Source organism: Balearica regulorum, chromosome 5, assembly GCF_011004875.1.
Source record: "Balearica regulorum gibbericeps isolate bBalReg1 chromosome 5, bBalReg1.pri, whole genome shotgun sequence".
Classification (NCBI taxonomy): Eukaryota; Metazoa; Chordata; class Aves; order Gruiformes; family Gruidae; genus Balearica; species Balearica regulorum.
The window spans coordinates 70,687,075-70,709,846 of NC_046188.1; the positions used below are offsets into that span (position 1 = coordinate 70,687,075).

At 47.7% G+C, this 22,772-nt stretch overlaps 1 protein-coding gene across 2 annotated transcripts in view; it reads right to left on the reverse strand.

Annotated features, from left to right (window-relative positions):
• Positions 1-4,088: 4,088 nt before the first annotated feature.
• The window catches only part of RMDN3 (regulator of microtubule dynamics 3), a 39,515-nt gene continuing 20,831 nt past the window's right edge, over positions 4,089-22,772 (reverse strand). The window contains exons 7-12 of one of the 2 annotated variants that reach the window (XM_075755660.1): positions 18,160-18,235; positions 17,287-17,364; positions 14,923-15,021; positions 12,976-13,029; positions 10,561-10,641; positions 4,089-4,385 (exon numbers count right to left, since the gene is read on the reverse strand). In XM_075755660.1, coding sequence (XP_075611775.1) covers positions 4,374-4,385; positions 10,561-10,641; positions 12,976-13,029; positions 14,923-15,021; positions 17,287-17,364; positions 18,160-18,235 — 400 coding nt within the window. In that variant the 3' untranslated portion in view covers positions 4,089-4,373. Of the gene's footprint in view, positions 8,328-10,560; positions 10,642-12,975; positions 13,030-14,922; positions 15,022-17,286; positions 17,365-18,159; positions 18,236-22,772 lie in introns of both variants that reach the window. The other variant, XM_075755659.1, reaches the window with a different exon arrangement.

The window sequence follows — 22,772 nt, forward strand, 5'->3', positions numbered from 1 at the left end:
TGAGATGGGACCTGGCCCACCTCCGAAATCAACCTTCCCCCCTCCACATTCAGCTCCTGAATGCCATCTGGCAGCATGACCTGCAGCTCTAAGGAAACGCTCTTTTCTCGAGCACAAGCCCCCCCACGCACGAAGTAACTCCATCCCTGCCGGGCAGCCGTAGTGCCTTGCACGCCGCCGGCACGCGGCCGTACCGCATCACCAAGTTGCTAAAGCAGACAAACCTTAGCAAGCTTTTTTTCTTTTTTTTTAAGGTCCAGCCAAAGCTGATAGAGTTGGCTTTATATCAGGGTGTCTTCAGCTCTGTGTGCTCCCCAGAAGGGAGGGCAGAAGCAGCCGCACAAGCTAAACCCGTGCTTATCTCAGTGGCCACCCCGAGGCGCTGCAGACGATGGCACAAAGCTCATCCTAACGACAATGATTTACCAGCAGCCAATTCCTCTCCTTCAGAGGCTTTACCAATCGGTAAGGCTGGATTTATGTATTTTTGGGGGGGAGAAGGTGGTCTGTGCTGGTGTTTGATCTCATCAGGAGAACGCTGGTCCTAAAAAAGTTAAAAAAAAAAAAATCCCGTTGGGCTTTCCCCTGATGCCCACGAGTCAGTTGTCCCGGTCGCAGCTTCCTTTCACCTCTTGACTCCATTTCCACTGGAGCCCTCGAAATGGTGCCCCAGCGACGTTCTGTGCTGCGGTGTATTTTAATACCCCCCCGCCAGCTCTTCGTGTGTTACCAACAGCGCAAACACACGACACAAATCCTCACACCCGCCACATGAACAGCACGAGCAGGATTTGCACCTCCTCCGAAGCACAGCGTGGAAATGAAGCCCTGGTCGTGCCCTGCTGAGCATCGTCCCACCGCGGCGTCCCCCGGGTGCCTCCGTGGGCTACGGAAATCACTGAGCACGAACGAGACAGCAACGGCTCCGTGGTTCCGAGGTGTGAAAGCAAGCGCAAGTTTTCTCCTCCTCTTTAGAGTCCCGTCTGCGAAAGCATCCCTTGAGATGTCGTAAACCAGAAACCAGCAGTTATCTCAGCATCGCACTCTGCCCACTCGGAGTTTTGCCACCGACGCTCACCTCCAGCTTTTGCGGTGCAGCCGGAGACCCTCTGCCCGCCAGCAGCACCCTCGGGAGATGCCGACACCGCGGGCGCCTGGGCCGGGGGCCACCCTTCCCGCCTGGGACCGCAGGGTGGTCACCTGCACTGTACGGGTACCCCAAAGCGGAGGGGTGGCTGCGGGAACAGCCCCAGCCCTCCTCTGTAACCCGTCCCGGCACATGAGGACGCTTTCCAGGCTGCCTCACCCCGCAGCGCTACCGGCGGCACCGGTACGACCGTGACGCCCGTGGTCAACAGAGGCAGCGCGCCCGCCATAACCCCCAGGGACCCGGCGCCAAGCGAAGGCGGCAGCGGCCGTTTGAGTCGAACCCTGCAGACCGGGGGCTGCGTGCGATCCCCCCCCCGCTGACAAACACCCCTTGCTTTGGCCTTGTCCCGCCGCGATTCCCTACTCGCCAGCAGCCGACACGGAGCCCAGCGCAGAAATGCGGCGTGCCGACCATCCTCTGCCGTTACAGCTAGGCATCCCCGTGTGCTCTGCACGAGGAGGAGGAGGAGGCAAAGGCGCTGGGCTGAACGAAGAGCACCGTGACTCGCACCCACGCTGCGGCAGAGCCCGCGGTGCTGCCAGGTCGGCACCCACCGCGGTCTACCGGCCGCACGAGCATCCCTCCCCGCGTCCCCGGCCAGTTTGCCTCTGCAGCTCCAGCTCCTCCCCTACCCGTACGGCGTTTAAACCCGGGGCTCTTTGCGCCCAGATCGTGAAGATTGAGGCGTACGCCTTTGCCACGGCACCGAAATGCTGCCGCGCAGGAGGTCACGGCCGTGGCGTGCAAAGCGCGTGGTTGCAGCTCTTCTTTCCACGGCGGGGGGAGGAATCTGCTTCCAGCACTTACTTGAACGATTTTGCAATACTTTGACCACCTCATTTCTCATGTTTAAGGAGAGACGCTGCCAGGAAATATGATTTTTTTTTTGTTTTGTTTAATATGGAAGCGGGATGCTGGGAAACGCCTTGTGTATTTACAGTCCCTCGCGTCCAAACTCATTCCCGCTCCTCGCCCGCGGTGAGAGCCGTCTTTGCACGCAGGCAGGTACCGCGCCGCTCCCACCACGGCTTTTCGGCCACCGAAACGCTGGAACACGCTCGCTATTATTAAGCAAAAGACACTCGAGAGACCTGGCTGCAGAACTAAGCCTGTTACTAAGAAGAAAAGCAATCGGCCCATCGTTAATCTCGCCTTCAAAACAATTCACTGCAGGTATGTAAGCAACCCAGCGCAGGGAGCCTGGACACATCTCCGAGCCTCTTTGCTTTTCATAAACAACTCAATTATTAAAACCTGATCCAAAAGGCCGTTAACTTCCATGTCGCGCTCAAGCTGACAACAGGCCAGTAAACGAGAAGCTGCCTTTATAACATTTGTAACAGGATGCATTTATAACGATGGGACTCTCCAGAGGACCATCCTGCCTTATCTTGTCGTCTTCAGGGTCTTCAGCCCTTCGCAGATTTTCTTTGGAGAAAGCACAAATGAAATACATCCTATGAGGAGAAGTAAAGCTCTGGCTACTGAAGTTGCCGAGATCACGTTCGCATGCCCGACACTGCCGCGGCCGCCGGCACGTGCAAAGCCCGGAGCGCGGCAGGTCTCCAGCAAGCTGGGATTGTGTTCAACCTTACCTCGCCTTCCCCCCCCGTCTTCGCCTCAATTGCCCTTCGCAGTGAAAACATTTCCCTAAGGACAGCTTCTCTGATTTTACTACGTGCTTTGCACACAATACTCAAATATGTACATTTTAATTCTATCGGTGTCTTCTGCTGAAAAAAACCCCAACAGTTTATTTATTATAATATTCAGAGACTTTGAGGCGGGCTCATGCTAAATAACGCAGAATAAACCGGCCACCGCTCCTTCGCGCCAGCCTGGAGGCTGCTCACGCAGCAGCAAGAATTGCTGTGGGAAGGCTGCTGCTGGCGCTCCTCCCGCTGCAGGTTCTCTCTCAAACCAAGCAGGGGCTGCGCAGGTCGGGTTTTGCCAGGGAATTTCCAAAGAATCACAAGTGTCATTGAACCAAAGAAATCTGGGTTTAGCAGAAAGAAGCCGGGGTGGGAGTTAGGATGACTGTCCCGTTCCTAGGAGGAAGCGATGTTGATGTTTCTATTCCAATACTGAGTCAGAAGTTTCCCAGCACATGGGAGAGGTGGTCACGGCTCTGGTATGCTTTTTATTGGAAACCAGCTATATAACCGAGTTTGTCTGCTTTTAAATCCCTTTTTCTGCACAGGCTACCCTGCCCCAAGCCATAGGGTCAACGCTGAGCTCCTCGCCCAGACGTTGAAGTTGCTTAAAACCATTTCCCAACCGCACTCAAGCCACCGCTCCCTGGATCGCTGGGTTAACACGAGAGCATGGCAAACCGTCCCTTTCAAAAGCCACTCCGAAACTTCCGATGGTCCGAGAGCCAGAGGTTTACGCCGGACCCAGGGCACCCTGCACGTCCATCCCCGACTCGGTGTCCTCAGTGCGTCCCACCTTGGCTAAGCCAAAGACGTGCCGGTGCCACAGGTCTCATCCTGCACAGCTCCGTTTCCTGCTTCTGGGGTGCTCCTCCCTCCAAAGCAGCGGACCTCGGCAGGACGCCCCTCGTATCGGCGCTGGCTCCTCTTAGGGAAATCAAAATTCTCTCTGAGGTGACCCAGTGCACTGCCGTGCAAGTGGCCATGCAGGTCCTCCAGCCCAACCAAAGCGACTCCCGCCCATCCCTTTCGGCAGCCTAAACCCCGTTTCCCGCTGTACGACCACTGCTGTATTCGAACTCCCGCCCTAAGAGGGTTCTGAGGAACGCTGAAGCGCAGTCGGTGTTCTCATTCACTCTCTCTGCAAAGTAACTTGAAATAAAACGAGCTAGAAATCAGGCACAGCGCCAGCCTGCAAGCCCCTTGGTCACAGCTTCTGGCCTGGGGAGGCTGACGTTGGCCTTTAGGATCAGGACGGTCGCAGAATACTCACACCGAGTCCCAACTCATTATCCACCTTTATTTAAAAACAACTTCACCTGGAGTACAGCGTCTGCCACCGAGCGTGGCTGTATTACTTTGGTGCATTTTAAAAACATCAGCAGTAGTTGTATCGACATACAAAACCTGCTACCGGTGTAACCCGCGTTATGACGTACACAAACAGCGCGACCTAAACAGTGAGCTCATCCCTTCCTCTCCCGCGATTTCCTATTGCCTTTGGCACGGCCGCCCTGCGTACAGGTACAATGACCTCAGGTAGATGCTCTCAAACTGGCTGTCGCGTTTCTTCACCTACACATCTATTGGCATAAAAAGCAAGAGAGCAACACAGGTAACTCAAGCAGGATCCCCTTCTCCCTATAAATAAAAGTACTTTATTTCAAACAGAACAGTGCAGCGAGGAGAAATCAGTTAAATAGCTTCAGTTCTTCTTTAACATCACAATTTAACCACAGGTAGGTACGTTTTAAAGTTAAGACAAGAATAGCTCCAGGGAATGATTCTCTCTCAGCCTGGGCTAAGTCCAGAAGAACTCACCTGGATGGGAACAGGACAGTCTCTCTACCAAAACTGTACCAGGGAAATTAGTTTCTTGTGGCCCTGGAACGCATACAGTGCGGGCAGCTGAGAAATTCACATTGTACGCTGGGATCAGTATACGAAATATGTGCAAAGTTTAAAAATCGGTCTCAATCTCCGTGTCGTCCGAAAGCTATTGAAGTGCATCTCGCCTTGCGAAGAGGAGGAACGGCTTCCCCTTCCCCGCGTGCGGCACAGCCGGAGCCTAACAGGAGGCTGCACGTTTTATTGCTAAAAAAATACCTCAATCCCAAGCACGGCTCGCTGGGAAGTGCTTTAGCTACACAGCCTTGCCTTATCTCCACATCGACCTGCAAGCTATGCTATTAGAGTTACATTACATTAATTAGTCTCATTCTTCTCATTCACAAGAAGCCAGGAAAAGGGAAAACCAAAGCAAAAAAAGTTCTTTTGATCATTATGTCATAACTCGCTGGAGATCAGACTGAAAACGGCAAAATACGGCTTTTATCTACACTTGAAAGGGTTTGTGAGCTCTGGCATCGCCTTTCATCGTCGTCTTAAGAGACGCATTAATTAGGTTCCAGCAGATACAGCAGACGAGAAAACCCAACGCGCTCAACGGAAGCCTCCACCCAGCTCTCCAGGCAGGAGCTGTGCCTCCGCAGGAAATCTTTCCTGTATCAAAACCAGAACAACAGACCTCTCCGCTCCGGATCCCCCGGGAAGGGCCAGACCACACACACAAAGGATACACGGGAGCGAAGCGCCAGACCCCGCTCTCTCAAGCCAAAACCAAAGTCTATTTAAAAAACCCAACACACCAGCACAAAAGTGAAGCAGGCAAACGCACGGAGAGCTTAAAGCGTTCACCGAAGGTCTGAAATAGAATAAATGAGAGTTGAAAGGCTGCACCCGTGTGAAGTCATCAGAGAATGACCACCAAGTGGGAAGAATTACCATCATTTAACTGCCACCTCCTCCTCCGGGGAAGCAGGTTTTTTACTCAAAGACAGCAGAGGTTCTGGCACAGCCCAACGCCCCGCACGACTGCACCAAACGCCTGCTCCCCCCCGAAGAAAATGACTTCAGGTTCTATCGGTAAGAAAACCAAGATCTTGGGTGCCAGTTCCCGACCACGCTGCTCAGCCCACAACCCAAAGCCGTGTTCTTGCAAGCCGGCATTTCTCCCCTCGAGCCTACAAGCCCTGGTTGGCTGGAGACAGAGACACACACACCCCCCAAAAAATTAAAAAACTTAATGGAGAATTTTGATCTGTGGAAACACAGCATGAAAATTATCTCCAGAAACCCCAAAACCTAAAGTCTCCTCTACACAGTTTACGCTTTGACACGTCAAACAACAGGTGAAGGCTTGAAGGAGTTTGCAAGTAAGCAAAGCTGTGGACTCTTGGTAGCGTAAATGTTTCCTTTTCACACTCTTCCCGTTCCATACGCTGAAACCTTTTAGTCTAGCGATGTTTAAACAACACACAGAACAGCAACCATCCCTGATTAATATCACTCCGGGACTTGCTGGCAGGGAAAGGCAATGCAAGTGCGGCTAACTATACGGCCGTTTGGAGAGCTATTATCATTCTTCTCCGGGAAAAAAACCCTGCAAATCTTCCCTGAAAGAATCAAGTTGCTGACCATCATCTTTTGGATATCACTGTTGTGGATTTCCCAGCCTGGCTTAAGCAATCTGAAAGAAAATAGCTGAAAAACCTTGTGCAAATATTTAAAGATTGGATGTTTAGAAGAAAAAATAAAAATGGTCCTCCACTGGGAATATTCAAAACAAGACAGACTCAGAGAAAGGAAAAAAGGCAGCGTCATCCTTCCCGCGAAGAGCCCAAGGAAGAGCACACACTAAATGTAACGCAAGGTCCCGCAGTTACAGATCAAGTGCCCGCTCATGGCAAGGGGAGCTCCCACAAAACACGGGATCGGCTGGAGCCTGCCAGGATTCAGTTCTCCGTTGTCGTTTCAAACAAAGCTAATCGCACACTTGCCTGGATCTCACGGGAGGAGCTCAGCATCAAAATGTTAGAGTTTAATTCAGACAAGCAAACAAAAAAAGCTAAGAAGTGCCCAGTCTATAAAATGGGAAGGTTTTAAGGTCGAGTTTGCTACACATTCCCCCTCCAGCGTTATTTTCGCAACGTAAAAAACCCCGTCAGTTTAACGTACGTGCGCAAGGGACTAAAAAAGGTGATTAAGAAGTTTTTTTGCTCTTGCGCTTTTTTACTCTACACTTCACAAACACTACACAACATGGCAAGATGCAACAAAATATTAAAAAAAAAAAAGCGTCCAGTTAGCTGCCAGCTGAAACTTGAGGGGGTATCAGGAAAGCCTTGCTAAATATTTGGGGAATTTCTGAAGGCAGTTTTTGCGGCAGCGTGCAGCGGTTTACCTCTCCTGCCTGCTACCCAGAAGCCGTCAGAGCAAACGTCAGTCAGGAGCTCCACCATTGCGGTGTCGCCCAAGGAGTCGAGAAGAACACCAAGCGCCAGCTTTGCCCCAGAATATCCTGTTCCCGTGACCAGTCTTGCGTTGATAAATAACGACTTTTCAAACTCAGTTATTACAGCTAAGCCCCAGCAGCGTAGTTTGGAGGGACACAAGTAGTTTTCAGTGCGAGCGAAGGGGGTAACGTCACCGGGAGGAAGTCCTAAAGTTAAAAACTTATCGCTCACTCCTCCGACGAAAGCAACGCAGCTCTTAAAAATGAAGCGTGTGTTGGGAAGGCAATCTCGTTGGTCCCCTGGCAATAACTCACTACAAGGAGCAGCGCTGGTTTCCCCCAGCAGAAAACCAGTAAGGTAGCTTAGGCACAGCCAGGGAGGACCAACAAGAGCGTGTTTCGGGCACCACCCCCAACGTGTTCACAGCAAGGAAGAAAGGGCCGACAAACTCGCTCTTTCTAAGTCGCTGCGGTCAGGTTTTGGGGTGAGTGGTCAGGTTTTTTTTACGGCAGCGAGAACGTCCCGCTGCCTCCAGTGCGTCACGCTGGTGACAATCAGCGGCACTCTGAGCTCGACGCTTTGTCTCACCTGAACGTCTGGGAAAGGCATGCCATCAGTTCTCGCAACTGATTCAACGACTACGTCTTAGTGAGGAAAGAGAAAACACCGAATCGGAAGAAAACGTTGGCTGACGACTTCCTCAGGAATCAGCTGAGAGAGCTCCCCAGCAGGCAGGCCTGGAGTTCAGGTTGTCACTGGGGAGTTTGTGATATAAAATATACATGTGTATCTATAAATACCTATATACTCGTGTATCTATATCACAAAGTATCTCTCTCACATATATCTATGATATATATAAAATCACAAATATTTTTATATCACAAATTCTACCTATCGCCCACCCACACCTGTTCTTTTAGGAGTTTAACATTTTTTAGGAATTTTAAAATCAAACATATGCAGTGCTGTAAGAAGGACAATGTTACAAAATTTTATCCATTTAAACCCCAACAAGATCTTTTCTGGATGTGCTGATGAGACTGCGGCGTGTTTTTTCCTGTAAACTCTTGTGGCTTATCCACGAAGTGCAATCGAAGTTGTCAGGATCACGAAACCCCCCGAACTGGAGTTTTACTGTCTGTGCAGTATCAAGTGGAATGAGCCTTTACATAGTTATTCTTGCCAGACCGACCGCATCTCTTCAAGTTCTCTCTCGCTTTCTGCATCCTGGAAATGCAATACAAGAAGAGATAAATATACAGCCCAATGGAAACCATTACAAAAGAGAATTTCCCTTTTCTTCTCCAGCCCCAGGCCAGGTTTGAAGTACCCCCCCAGCCTTACGGTTTCCCTCCTAACGCTGTTTTTCCCCTCCCCTGTACTTCCCTCTCGACGCTACTGTCTTTGAAGCCTATCTAAGTCTTCCAAGTATCAAAGAGTTTCTCTCACGTTTCCTTTTGCGAGACGAGAACTGACAACCAGAGCAGCAGAACTCAAACCCCTGCTCCCTCACCGACTTTCCTCGTCTGCACAAACGCTTTTGTTTTTCCTTCTCAACACGATGGAAGTCATTTGATTGACGACAAGAACTAACATTTGCCAAGACTCAACAAAGCCACTTAAGCACTGGCTTCCTTACTCGACTCCCACTTTTAATTTCAGAGCAGGAGAGAGAATTAACTGTTCATGACTTTTCTGCCCGCAGCGCTCTCCTGGTCTTTCCTAAAAATCTCCACGCTTTTCTGATTAAACTCCTATGCCTCCAACACATGTATTTCTCGTTCTTTTGGAAAAAATCCTTTCTATTTATCAGACATACCATTCTAACCCTGTCTAGAGAGATTTCCAACCAGCATACGGGGAGGAAGCTCCCCGTCAGGCAGAGCCGGGCTATTTCCTTCTGCAAGAAGGGAATTCATTCTGCTCCGCGCCCTGGTCTCCCCAGATTTGGCAGCGGCCAAGGGGTTCGTGCAATTCTGGACGGTGCCCTGCAGGTGGTAGCACAGGCAAGCCAGCTCCTTGCCAAATGGTTTGCCAACTCTCTCCCAAGCTCGTGGTTGGAATCTCAGCACAATACTTTCGCTACAGCAACCTAAAGGCTACTTACGGCCTTCAAAATGAGCGGCACGAAAATGCTGCGTATTTCTGTAATTCTGCCTGCCACCCAGAACGTTTATTCCGTCAGGCTGAGGCTGCGGCTGTAAGAGCCGGAGGACCTTGCTCACATTACTTGCGTTTTTCATGATGATGCAGGGAACATCAGAACAATATTAAAAGCTGATGTGTTTTTACTCAGTTTTTAACTGGCAGTAATTTGAGGGCACCTTCTATACGGTTTCTGCATAACAGGAAAAGCACAAAGGAAAAGGAAAGTGCAAGAGAGCTCCCAGCTGGGGAACACTGCCAGATGGCAGTTTCTAAAACGCAGGACAGTCTGCTCTCCAAACCCTGGAGAAGTAATAAAAGAGCTGAAATATCCGAGATATTAAAATTAAAAAATAAATAAATGCTGGGCAGCACACACAAACTTCTGAATGGCTCAGCACAATCCGCTCCAGCCTGGGGGGGGCTCAGGACTAACCTGGCACCCAGAGACTTAAACCTTGGCTGCTCCTCCAAAGCTACAGGGTGCTCAGAGGAGGCACCGCAGGGCTCCATCCAGCCCTAGGACGCGCAGAGGAGGCACCGCAGGGCTCCATCCAGCCCTAGGACGCGCAGAGGGGGCACCGCAGGGCTCCATCCAGCCCTAGGACGCGCAGAGGAGGCACCGCAGGGCTCCATCCAGCCCTAGGACGCGCAGAGGGGGCACCGCAGGGCTCCATCCAGCCCTAGGACGCGCAGAGGGGGCACCGCAGGGCTCCATCCAGCCCTAGGACGCGCAGAGGGGGCACCGCAGGGCTCCATCCAGCCCTAGGACGCGCAGAGGGGGCACCGCAGGGCTCCATCCAGCCCTAGGACGCGCAGAGGAGGCACCGCAGGGCTCCATCCAGCCCTAAGATGACTGCTCAGCCTGAGGGGCCCCATCTGCCCAGAGCTGGCCAGGCACGATAGCGCCCTGAGGAATAAACCTTCCCCAAAATGGGGTGCTGGGAAGTGCCGCAGTGGCTCGGCGGTTCTGCAGATGTTCCAGGTAACGGAGCTGCAGTGCTGGGCACGTGCAGGGCATCCAGATGTGCCTACAGCCTAACCCTGCAAGCAGCACAGCATCTGCATGGCGGCGTGCCCGACTTCTAAGCCCGCTGTCAGACATACTCTCAACTTCTTAATATTTTTCATTATTTTGCTGAGTTGCTTTAGGCATTTGGATAACAGGTCTCAAGAGAAGAAAAGAGTCCATGCTAAGGAACAAAATACTTTAAAACCTGGGCTTACAAGCTGGAACATCTTTTAGAAAACAATTTTATCTCTGTAACCATTTTATCTCTGCTCATCATCAATGAGCGCTTACTGAGACAGCTACCTCTTTTGTATTAACTGGCAGCTCCGAAGCGAGATTCATCCAGAGGTCAGCCGCAGAGTTGTTCCCCAGGTCCCTGTAACACTGTGAAGAAAAAATGACATTGTGAGAAGAGTTAAATGGGAACAAATAGGCAGCAAATGTAACTGAGCAATTATGGACCATGGCAACTGATAAAAAGAGCTATTTCCGCCTCTTAACCATTTGCACTGTAGAGTTTCAGGCTTCTGACATTTCCTGCAGTATTCTTCATTCACAAAGCATTATAATCACCATCAAATTATGGAATACTAGATTCCCCGGGGGAGTTTTTTGTTTGTTTTGGGCAAGGAGATTGGGTTTTGGTTGGAGATTTTAAGTTTTCCCTGTGATTTTCACCACTTTCCAAGCTTGTATTTTTATTTCCACTTACACGGCCACTATTCCTCACACCACTTTCATCATAAAACCCCTGAGAGCACATCATCTTATGAAGCTTTCGTTCCCTAGGCCGTTAAAAATGAGGTTCAACTGCAAGCACTGTAACAGCTAGTATTTACAGGTCCCTCAGGTCTCACAATAGGTGTGAGAGATTCTTCAGCGGGAACTCTTCTCCAACAGCAGAGAAACAGTCGTCCCTCTGTGTAACAGGAAGGGTTTTGGTGCCGAGTCACGGAGGCATTTGGGGACGACAAAATAAGCATGGTAAAAGGAAGCGGTTGCTAAAAAACCCCCAACCCTCAGCAACGCAGTCAGTCATTGTAATCGCCACAAAAAGCCAACATTCGGTTAGGATAAGGACAACAGTTAAACTCCTGCGGGGCTATTACTTCAGCCTCTGAAATGTCACTGCCTGGTATGCGCATGTGTGTATTTTGGTGATTTTCCTGTTCTGAAAGAGAACTGTCTGTTCTGCTGGGAGCGCTGTCAAATTTCTGCATCTGGTGAATTCAGAATAGACGGAGTGATGGACATCCGCGAAGCCTGCGTCCCTGCAGATCAGTCAAAAATGTCAGGAGATGACTAATAAAACACAACTCCTTTTTTTTCTTTGAAGCTTGACCCATCAGAGCACTAGCTCCTTCAAAATAATTAGATACCAATTGCACTTTTTAAATTTTGTGATTAAGGATGTGATCCAAAGTGACAGAGCCTGGGATTAGGAAAAAACCCCAAACAAACCAAAATCGAACAGATACAAGTAGTCCTATTGACGTCTATGCTAATTGGTGTTTGCGGCATCTGCCAGGCACGTGGTGAACTAGTAGCCCAATAAAAATGTATTAGCCTGTGTAGATTACACATAACGAAACCCAAATTTTAAAAATCAATTCTGAAAATCTATTCAGGTTAAGACTTGCAAGGATTCGCTGCTGCAACTTCACCGGAAATAAGCTCCAAGTCTTCCGTTCTTTACTCTGTACAAGACATCTAGGGGCAATTCTGAATTTCCATGAATGCTGGCTATTTACAAGAAAGCAAGTAAGACCACATTCATCATGGTACATAAGCAGCCAGAAACAAAATGCTAGCTGATTTACAAATACGTAGCTGCTTTTACCTAATAGACTCATGACTAAATACACACAGTGAGCCACAATATAACAAAAAGACAAATCCAGCTGGTGTGAAGGGTACTGCACCTCTTGCTGGGTTTTCCTCCTCTGCTGTCACCTTCATTTTCCTTTAACGAGATGCTTATTGTGAAATAAATTCTGCACCTAGGTTCCAGTAATAATGTACTCCAGACCAAGCAGATCCTGCGACTCGCACGCTACCCTGATAAAATTCACATTCTTTGGGACATTGGGAATTCAGGAATTTCACAGAGGATGACTAGAGCTACTCTTTGCTACGCCCACTCTGGCTAATATTCCTCAAGCTATTTGGGCTTCAAGTATTTCTAGACTCCAACTGGAGGTTGTAGGAATTGAGCAGCGATTTTAACATTTAAGAGTTCAATTTTGCCCTCAATGCAAACAAAAAGATCTCTGGAGCTCCGGGCACTCGTGGTGCATTTAATCATCACTCAAGACTCCCATCCGTATTGGTAAAATAGAGACAGACTTTCTCCTTTACTCTTCCCCACAATTCTCTTTCCGTATACACCACAGCAATCCACGGTGGTGGTGGGATTAAACCTCCAGCCTGTGGCTTATTAAGTTACCAGTGCCGCTTTATATAGAATTTGATCTGTTAAAAACCAAGAAGGATACTCCACTGGATGACTCAAAAGCAAAATCCTCCCTGAATTTGAATGCCACTGCACTGATGATTTAGCCTTTTTTAGAAATGTTACCACCTTATAAAATCTTGCTTCTGCATGGAGTAATTTACACGTGCTTAGCACTTTACAGCCAAAGATAATTTTTTAAATACAAATATTTCTTATCCTAGAAGCATATGACTGGACTAAAGAAAACAAGAAGTGACGGTTACCTTGGCAATGTATATTCTTCCTGCTTTGGAATATCCTGGGCTCAGTTCCTCAACCTACAAAGAACAGAGGGTGGGAGAGGCAGAGAAGAGCAGACATTAGGATATGCAGAGGACACAGTTAATGCCTGTATCAGGCTTACTGCATCTCTTTAAAAAAAAAAAAAATTAAAAAACCAAAGATGACTAAACTCTACTTTTGTAAATACATGGATCAGCGTAAGAATTTTTCACAGGCTTGCCTGGTTGGGTTAGTAAAGTCCTCAGGTTCTCAAAGTGCCTGGGACTCAAAGAACAACGTTCATACTCCCACCTAATCTAAGCGTCACGGAAGAACGGCGAGGCGGTGACATCAAGCACTCAGACGCTAAGGGGAACTCAGAACCAGCCTGACGATCTCCTCCTGCGCACGCACGATCTCTAACCTCCCTGCCCATTCAGCGTCCTCCCCAAGGTGCTGGTGGTGCCAAACTTCAGCAATCTTCCTCCAGTTCTGATGATCTCCTTCCCGGCTACTAATTCCCAGTTTCCTCGTTCCCCACGTCCCTCTGCCTTCCTCCGCCCACCGCCGTTACAGTCATCACTCTCCACGCAACTCTGTCCCAGGATGCTCCTATCACGAACCCTTGGCTCGACCCATATCCCAGCCGCATTCAAGCTCTGAGCCCAGACCTCAGCGGAAGCACGGAGAGCACAGCACGGACACCGTTCCTCCCCTTACCCGTTGTCTGGCCCCAGAGCTAGTTCCGCTTGTGCCTAACCCGGAGCTGCAACCTGCCGAAGATTTCCATGCTCTGAAGCATGCCAGCTGTGGCTGCACGTGCCCTCTGTGCCGAGCAGAGGGGACGGGCGCTCGTCCAGGGGATACCTAGCTTCCAGAGGGATGCTTCTGGGTCCTTTAAATCTCTCCCCGCATTTCACCAAAGAAAAATGCAAGTTCCCGTTTCAGACCACGGCGTCGCTCTAACTTACCAAAGTGACAAGCTGTGTTTCTCTCTAATGAAAAGAAACAAACACTTTGCCTCAAGCTTATCTCTGAAATGATTTAACCACTTTGGCTGAAGAGTATATTGCCCGGGGCAGATACCTATCACAAACTTCCCTCTCAAACAATGACATTCTGGCAAAATTATAAGAAATTGAAATAAGTATGATATTCCCTGACACTCTGCAGAAGTGCTGGCCCGGTCTGTGAGTTATAAAATGGTAGGGCAATTTGTTTCTGTAACACTTCATCAGAGGCACTTAAGAGCAGTTCTCACAGGCACGGCCAAAGACAGCCTGTTTAACTCATTCATCTTGTGCAGGGCCCTGCAACAAGAGCTATATGCTCAAAACCACAACTCAGGCCATGTCTTAAATCCATTTTCATCAACAGGAGGACAAAAAAAGCCATTCAGAGGGTAGGATTCTTATACCGTAGGGACTATTCCTAAGAATTTCTTTCTAGAAATACATAAGCAATGTGCCCCCAAAACCTTAAATTAGTTGTCTTCAAAAATTTGAAATGGAGAAGTCTGACCTAATCAGACAGCCTTTTAATAAAATACTCGGAGAGAAATTGAAATGACAGAATGCATCTACACAAGCATTCCCAGGGATGAGCTCAAACAGATCTCTCAGACCCTGAAAGAGTACAGGCCATACGCATTTCGTGTCAAGCAACGAATCCCTCCACTACGCGGCTTTTAAAAGGAAAACCAAACCCCTTAAAAACAATTCTGACCACTTTGGGTCTAGTTCTGACATCTTCAAAATCACATTCTTCTGTCTGGCTATTCTAGAACAGAGGCTCCACAAGTTTTTGCTTTCACCAGGTTTTCCTCCGCAGGTTCTAGTCCTTGGAGGTGTACCACGGAGCCCTGGGGGAGCGAGTACAAGTACTCCAATCCCACACTTGTGATTGCATTTCTCAGGCTGGCGATTCCCTCGCTTATCAGATTTCCTTACCCGTAAGAAGTTTTGCAGTGCGTCCTGCACGGTGGCTGTTGGAGGGGCTTCAAACAAAGCAGAAGCAGTCTTTTTTTCAAGCCATCCCAGGTGGGAAACCTGCCGAGACAGTAAGAGGAAACCCTCAATCCCACCAGAGACACAACATGTGCAAAGGTTTACAGACAAGGAACTGTCCACTTTCTTGTAGCTGGCTCGGACGCCTGAGAGAGAGCCGGAGATCTTGGTCGTGTCGGCAGACTCTGCATGAGTATCCAAGTCCGGCCACAGAATTAAACCCGATTTGCTTTTCCTTGTCCTGAGTCAGCTTTTGCAGCTCCATACATCAGCTGCCACATGCACGGTGCTCAAAGCAAAGGTTTATCTCTACACCCGACCATTACAGCCGTGCAACTGTGTGGGTGGTCCGAAATCCCAACCCGCCGTACGGCAAGCGCACCAGTTCTGCGGCTCCCACCTCTGCATCAGAGCAAACACACGGACGGAGCCCTCCCGTCTCCCATCCTGTACAAGACCGTGTTCTCGCCATACAAAGATCCCTCAAGAGAGGCAGGCTAAAGCCTTCCCACCAACAGATACTCACATTTTGAGAAATAGGTAGCTATTACAATTATTTAATGAAATCTTATTCTCCTGCCCCCAGCTCCTCTCTCTCTGATAAGAAACACTCTGAAATTTCAGTGGGTAAAAGGATGCATAGGACTGTAACTTCTGATAGTATCTTCTCAGTTTAATACTGTATGATTCTTATAATGCAGAATAGCAGAAGCACTAACATATTTCCACATACATCTGGTTTTGTTTCATAGCTTCAGCAGCTCCAAGAGCTTTGAGGCTGAGTAGAAAGTCCACAACAGCACAAAAAGCGAGGAGCTTCTGCTAGTTTAGCTCACTGCTCCTCTGTAATTACCGGTGTCAATTATCTCAGCTACAATCTCCGCAGTGTGACTTCATTTCTGACAGCAGCAAAGCACTTTCAAATTGTATAAACTGAAAAGTAGATAGTTACTGCAAACTCTTACTTCTTTTTATAGGCACTAAATCTAATTTATGGTATTTGACTCCAAGCTTTTTCCTGTCAAGAAATATAAAGCAGCCGGCACGCTTCTTCTAATACCTCCAATACTCTGTGTAGCAAGGGCAGAGGAAACACATGCAAAGGATTATACAGATATACTGGGTGCAGAAGCTCTTGCCAGCCCTGAAATGTCCTTGATCGCATCCATATGTGCTTAGCGGATTGAAGGCAGTTTGTTTTTACAGAGTAAAGCACGGGGAACAGTAAGCTGGTTCGCAGCTAGTGCTCCTCCTAATCCATCCTTTGCCATTTCACCTCCCGTGCCGCCTGCCGCAACTAGAAAACCAAGTCCAGAGCCCTGAACCCTTCGGAGTTCCAATTCAGAGCAGTTCAGAAATGACACTTTTAGCAAACAGCTTCCCTCTGGGAAAGAGGCAAAAAACAGGGGAAAAACGAAGAGGAGAATAGTGGCAATAAATAAACGAAACAGCAAAAGCCCAGCAGCTTTTACCCTGGCGCACAGAGGTGCACCAAGCACTTTTAAAGCCTTTTGTTGATTTGGGGACAAAAGTACGACAAAAGCAAGAGCAAATGACATTGCCAGTAGGAAACAGCGCTGTCCGTGCTTTTAAAAACTTCACTCTGTCTTCAGTACCACTAACCTTTCTCCACGTTCTGGCCTTCGATGGTTAGCACGGCGCTGGGAACAGGCTCAGCCAGCGCTTGTCCCGGTCACCAGCTCAATGCTTCTGTAGTCCCTCTCACTATGGGGGACCAGAACTTACACAAACTCTTATTAGAAACCTCTACCACTTATAATCTAGTGCTTCAGGAGGTAACATCAGTATGAAGGTACACATTCTAGGTTTAATAGGAGGCAGACGAAAGGGAGATGCACTGCCTGAGGTGTCTCGATTACACTTAAGAAAATGACTTAGATGGAAAGCGGAAGGACTCTGAACGACGCTGTGTCCTGGCAGACAATAGTGCTTTTCGAAAAGCACTCAGGTGCTACACGTACAAGAATATGAGCTTTTACATCAGAAGAGGTTTCAGAATTCAATGCATTTAGAGCATTCATCAGCGGAGTGTTCTTCTCAGCACTGTTTCAGAACTGAAACAAAGAGTTCCTACATCCCACACTGTGCAACTTTTAAACTCCTTCTTCCAGCAACTAGGATATTTTCACACCTCTGCTTTCCGACAGAATATCCAAGTTCAGCAACTAAAGAGAGCATCCTCAGTCCTTATGGCCGGTGGCTTGAATCCACCTGTCTTTCATTCGAACAGGGAATTAAATCCCAAGGAGGAAGAGAACAGCAATGAGTAGCAATAAAGTATTTTACCTGGTAACACCACCTGCCCAAAAGATAGTAGGACTTTGGATCCTCTGGTTTCAGTTCAATCGCTTTATCGATGTGTTCCTATGGAAAATCACCACCAATACACATTATATTTTTGTTATAAGCAAATACAATATCCACAAGAGCAGGTGAACAATGGGGAAAAAGGAAAGGAAGAAGAAGTCCGCAATTTAAGTGTCGGTGATGAGTAAAATTACAGCTACAAAGAGATTCCAAATTTTCTTAAAATGGTTTCAGTGGCACAGAAAACCAGCATTTTATCAGCCTCAGAGACAACAATTACTACACACAAAAAACTGCAGCTGCCCTTCATTTTATTCTACCACCTTTCCAGAGCTTTGACATAACTAAATCACTGGTCATGGTACTAATTACACACAGCCCGTTCTGTTCCAAGTGCATCCTCTTACCCAGTAACATCCCCACTGTGGATGAAAGGCAAGTAAAGGAATCTGAGGCAGATTAAATCCTCTCTGAAAAAGAACTGCCCTGCATTTACGGGAGGGTGCGAGCATGCTCACAGGCAGTTACTGCAGAGTTGGTGCTGTATCTTATTACCACCTGGTAATTTCACGTTTCAAGTTCTCAGTCTCATCACATACATACATTTCATTTGCAGGACTTTTCTTCTGCTTTTTTTCTGAGATTATAGTGTGCAAAGGTGCAGAGCCAGACCAGTCACCCTCAACATCATCACTGGAACTGCCTTCCTCACCTCAAACCACCCACTCATAGCATCTCTTCGAGACCTATCGCTTCCCTAATAAGAGCTGGAGCCAATTTTCCTAACTTACTACTAAAGAAATAAGTATTGTTCAATACTTACACAAAAACCAGCACGTCCTTTCCACTCACCTTAAAAACATAGCCAGTTTGGATGCGCTTCTGAATACTCTCATGTTCCGATAACTGCCCACAAAGAATCGCATACCTACACAGAGGAGACATGAAATCAAACCGTTACAAATATCCACTTACATCCTGCTGGTATCTTCAGAAGGAAGACGTCTACCCACGTTAAAGCTTCACAACTTACTGGGGAAGACAAGGAACACTGTATGCCTTTTACAGGGAAGAGATGTACGCAGTAAAAAATTAGCGCGGAGGAAGGTATTAGCTGGAAGGATGCTGGCACGTCAACAGGAGCGGCTCGAGGGGACGCAGACCTTCATTGCTCTGGCGGCTGGAAAGCCTTCCTTCCACATAAACACTTCTACACCCTACATTTCTTCACTCAGCAACAAAACTGTGTCAAAACACAGAGCAATGAGGAATAAACACTACTACAGCAAGAGCCAGAACTACGACAAGCTCTAACGAACTAAGGTGTTGCAGCGATCCTCCCTACGCACCACCCAAGCTATAGCACAGCGGCCGTCTACTCTGCAGGAACACATTGTGAAAACCTACCTCTATCCTGCAGCACCACTTGGCCCCCAGACTTGGAAAACAAAATAACGCCTTTTTAGTGTTGCAAGTACAAAGCCATTTCCTTTTGCCTAGTAAGAGACGGTAAATTCTGACCCTGAGAAGCACAGTATCTAGCAAAATTAGTTCTTTCATGAGCTGCAGAAGCAAAGCAAAGTTAATTACATGTGGATTTGCACCCTCCCATCTCACCTCCCTGCACCACAGCGGTTCAGACCCCCTCCCTCCCTGCAATGCCTCCCAAGAAACAACAGATCGTAGAGGCGTCGAGGGCACCGCTGCTAAACAGAATGCGCAAACTGAAGTTTCTGCCGCGCCGATTCGGTCTCCGACCTCTGCCATCCCGCCCAGGCGAGAGCTGGAGGAATTTAAGAGGCTTCCCCCTCTTCCCCGAGCGTGGCTCAAAAAACATGAGGTGGAACGGATGGACAAACGAGGAACGCAAGTCTCGTTCTTTCAAAAAAAAAATAAAGCTGAAAAGAAGAAAGATGCAAGTAAACCTCCCCTGAGATTTCTTTTACTACACCCAGATCCCGGTGTTGCTGGATACTCTGTCTCATCTTGCCACACAACTCCCCAAGGCATCCCTGGCGATGGTTAACCACAACAGATGTTCGTGCAGGAATTTGTTAGAAGACTTTTGAATCTCCAAGTACACTTTCTTCAGCGTCAGGAAAAAACCCACAAAACATTTCACACCTCATTGCTCTTGCCTGAATGAAATTTTCAACATGTGAGTTATAATACAAAGAAGTTGCGCCTCCTGAACATTTACAATTTTGTCATTAAATCTCATTCCTTTAAAATGTTCATTTTCTTGTGAAAAAAACCTCTAGTTCAGTTCTGAAATTTTTATTTTTCATGATAATGGAAAATATTACCAGACCACTGTCTCGATTGGTAAAGTTCTTTTCCCCAGCTGAACAAAGCTGACAGCTGCCCTGCCACAATCTGTCCCTTGCAGAGGATGAAGTGGGTTTATGATCTTCCCCAGCTTGTTTCACAACAAACATCAGCCTGCGCTAAATACCCCCAACCACAACATGGCCAGGCTTTAGAAATACAAGCCAATAAAAAGCTTCTTTTCTAGGATCACAAGATAAAGCATTGCTATACAATAAATCACGCAGTCTGTAGCCCTCACTAGCGCGTAGGAACGTGCCAGCATAAGCTCCTACAACCACGTTGTTTGGGCTCCCAAACACATGGGCAGGCATTAAATACAGTTACGTCAGGTTGAAGGATTTGCACCAAACTGGGGAAATACTGCGCCTTTTTTGGACGGAAAGGCTGCACGACCTCCCTTCACAGCACCCCGTCCTTCCCCGGGAGAGCCTAAGGAGCCCCGGCAATAAACCCGGTGGGACACTAAGCCGAGCCTGAGCCCCCCGCCAACAATCACCTGAACGTCAAGTGGTGCGATACGCAGCTGCCAAGGAACAGAAATGCCAGATGTATATAACAGCCCGGTGAAGTGTTACATAAAATAAGCAGTCAACAGCAGTCCTATCTTTGTGTCATGCAATAAACTAAACAAAACCAAAACTGGTAAGAAATGCCCGAACGTGTTTTTCAGTGCAGCCCCAGTAAAGATGACTCTACCGGACGCGGCTTTGCTGTCTCTGCCCTTTGCATGAACCATCCTTTCAGGCTGTGCTGGAGGTCCAGCCCCACCAGCCGGTTGGTGACCTTCACACGCGAGACACTGCGGTTCTGAGATTTCAGGCTCTGGAGGTCTTCAGATCCCGACTTCCCTTCCTCGCTCGGCAGCGCCAACCGGCTTTCTGCTTTTATCTCTTCCGCTTGTTTAGCTTGGCTTGTTGGAGCTATTTATTCTGGTTCATTTTGCAAAATGCCTCGGGATGAATGTCACGCGAGGCACTGCTGGGCTGCGGGAGGACCGACGAGCAGTAACAGGGTAGATTAGAAATAATGAGTTAGGGACGGGGATTTTCGTCTTCTGTAAACACTGTGTAACCTCTGAAGCACTGTTCAGATCGATGTCTCAGCAGTTACCGAAACCTTATATTATGATATCGCTCCAGTAATTATTAACCAGAACTACTCATTAAGCTGCTGACACTGGTCAAACTGCAAGTTCCCATCGGAATCTCGGCCCAGTAAGGATTTCCCCATTTATTAGAAAATAAACTCTGTGGAAGCAGATACTAGCAGACAAGAGACCGTCTGTTCTTCCGGCTTAAATCCCCGAGCTCAGAGCACGCAGCTTTGAAGACCCTTCACTTTTGATGCTGCACTCTGGCTGACTCCTATGGAAATGGGACTTCTGGCCCCCGAACACAAAACACGCAGCTCCGCGCAGCCCGGCACCTCCAGCTCCGCGGCCGGGGGGGGTTTGCCAACCCAAACACATCTCTTATCTCTCTGAACTGTTTCGGAGACTGGCTAGTTGAGCGTGCCGGCGCTCCCTTCTGCAGAAGACAATCGGTAAATTAAAAACAAAGAGTGAGGCAAAGGGGAATAAAAAGGAGAAGGGGAAAGAAGTGGGGAGAAGCAGCTATTTCGCAGCCAGCTCATAGAAACGAAAGGGAGTGTGTTTTATATCGCCGGAGATGAGTCAAACAGGAAAGTCTGACCACTGACAACAGCATGAAGAGATGAAAGTCCTGTTCCATTCATTAATTTCCTTTTATTTGCTTCAAATGTATTTAACTTATTTTTCATCGCGATGCCCAACAAACTGATGAGCTGGAATATATCCCTATTCAATCAGCATTAGCTCTGCACTGAATCTATCGAGGCTAGCCTGTTCAGCGCCATTCAAGCAGCATCGCTAGTAAATCAGGAGGGAGGTTTTATCGCATACAGACAAGGAGATAAAAAAAATCATCCTCGCAGCTCAACTTTCACTTACCAGAGTCAGATAAAAGCTAGAAAAAAAAAAACCCCTTTCTAATCAAGTGAATACTTTGGAGAAACAGAGCTCCAGAATATACAACTTGAGAAAGAATTTAGAAGTTTTCCCAATATTTTATGAGTATTACCAGTTATTCGCCTTCCTGAGCACTGAGTAGATATATGTTAGCCTCTTCGCTTGAGTAAGGGAAGGAGACAGATAATTAGCATGCAGGTATTCAGACAGCAATGAAACACATTGAAAATGAAAAGAATCATTCCTTTAGAAATTAGTACCTTGGGAGACACAGCAGAATTCCCAGTGACTTAACCTGAAATTAATGAACAGCTGGTCATAAAGAGCTCAGAAAAAAAGCTTTGGGTTTTCTAAGGGGAGACAAGATTGAAGGAAGGACCGAGGAAGGCAGAAGCACTCCTCTGCTGGGCATACATCTTCCTAGATACCGGTGAGAATTCATCAAGAGCCTTGCTAGCTTGACATGGGAGATAAAAGCCCAGTTTGAGGTCAAAAAAAGCCAAGATTTAGGCAAAGATAGCAAATCTGTATGTACAGACTAATTGAAAGGGGTCCTTGACAATGATGGCATGTATGCTAGAAATTTAAGCACAATAAATCATGTTCTGGATTAAAAAAATGCTAATTTTCCACTGTCACTGTCTCAATTTTCTATGGGAATTAAAGTTTCAGACATGTATTTTCACACTAAGGGATCACATCAAAAACTGAAGTGATGAACACTGCCTTCATCCCTGTTCTGACTCACAGAAGTACTTAGAGCTGCTCTTAAACTGTAAAAATAATAATCAAGTATGTATACAGGAACACTTTCCAGGGTGCTTTCCACCACCCCTTTCATAAAATTTCATTTAATAAATCCTGAAAATTGGCCACTGCCCAAAGAGTTTTGAGACATGAGATGTTTTACCTTTGAATGATCCACACGGGTTACCACATGCACGTTCTTCACAACTTTTTGAACAGCTCACAGGTAAAGATGAGGCCCTATATGTAACTATATAGCTTTGCTGTACAGGTTTGCTGTTTGTGCTAAGCAATGCTTCATCCACCAGGTTTTGCTTTGGCTCTCTGTTCCAGAAACCTGACATTTCCTCACAGAAGGAAATTCCTCTTTGCACATCTCTGTCCCAAACCTGTAAATACG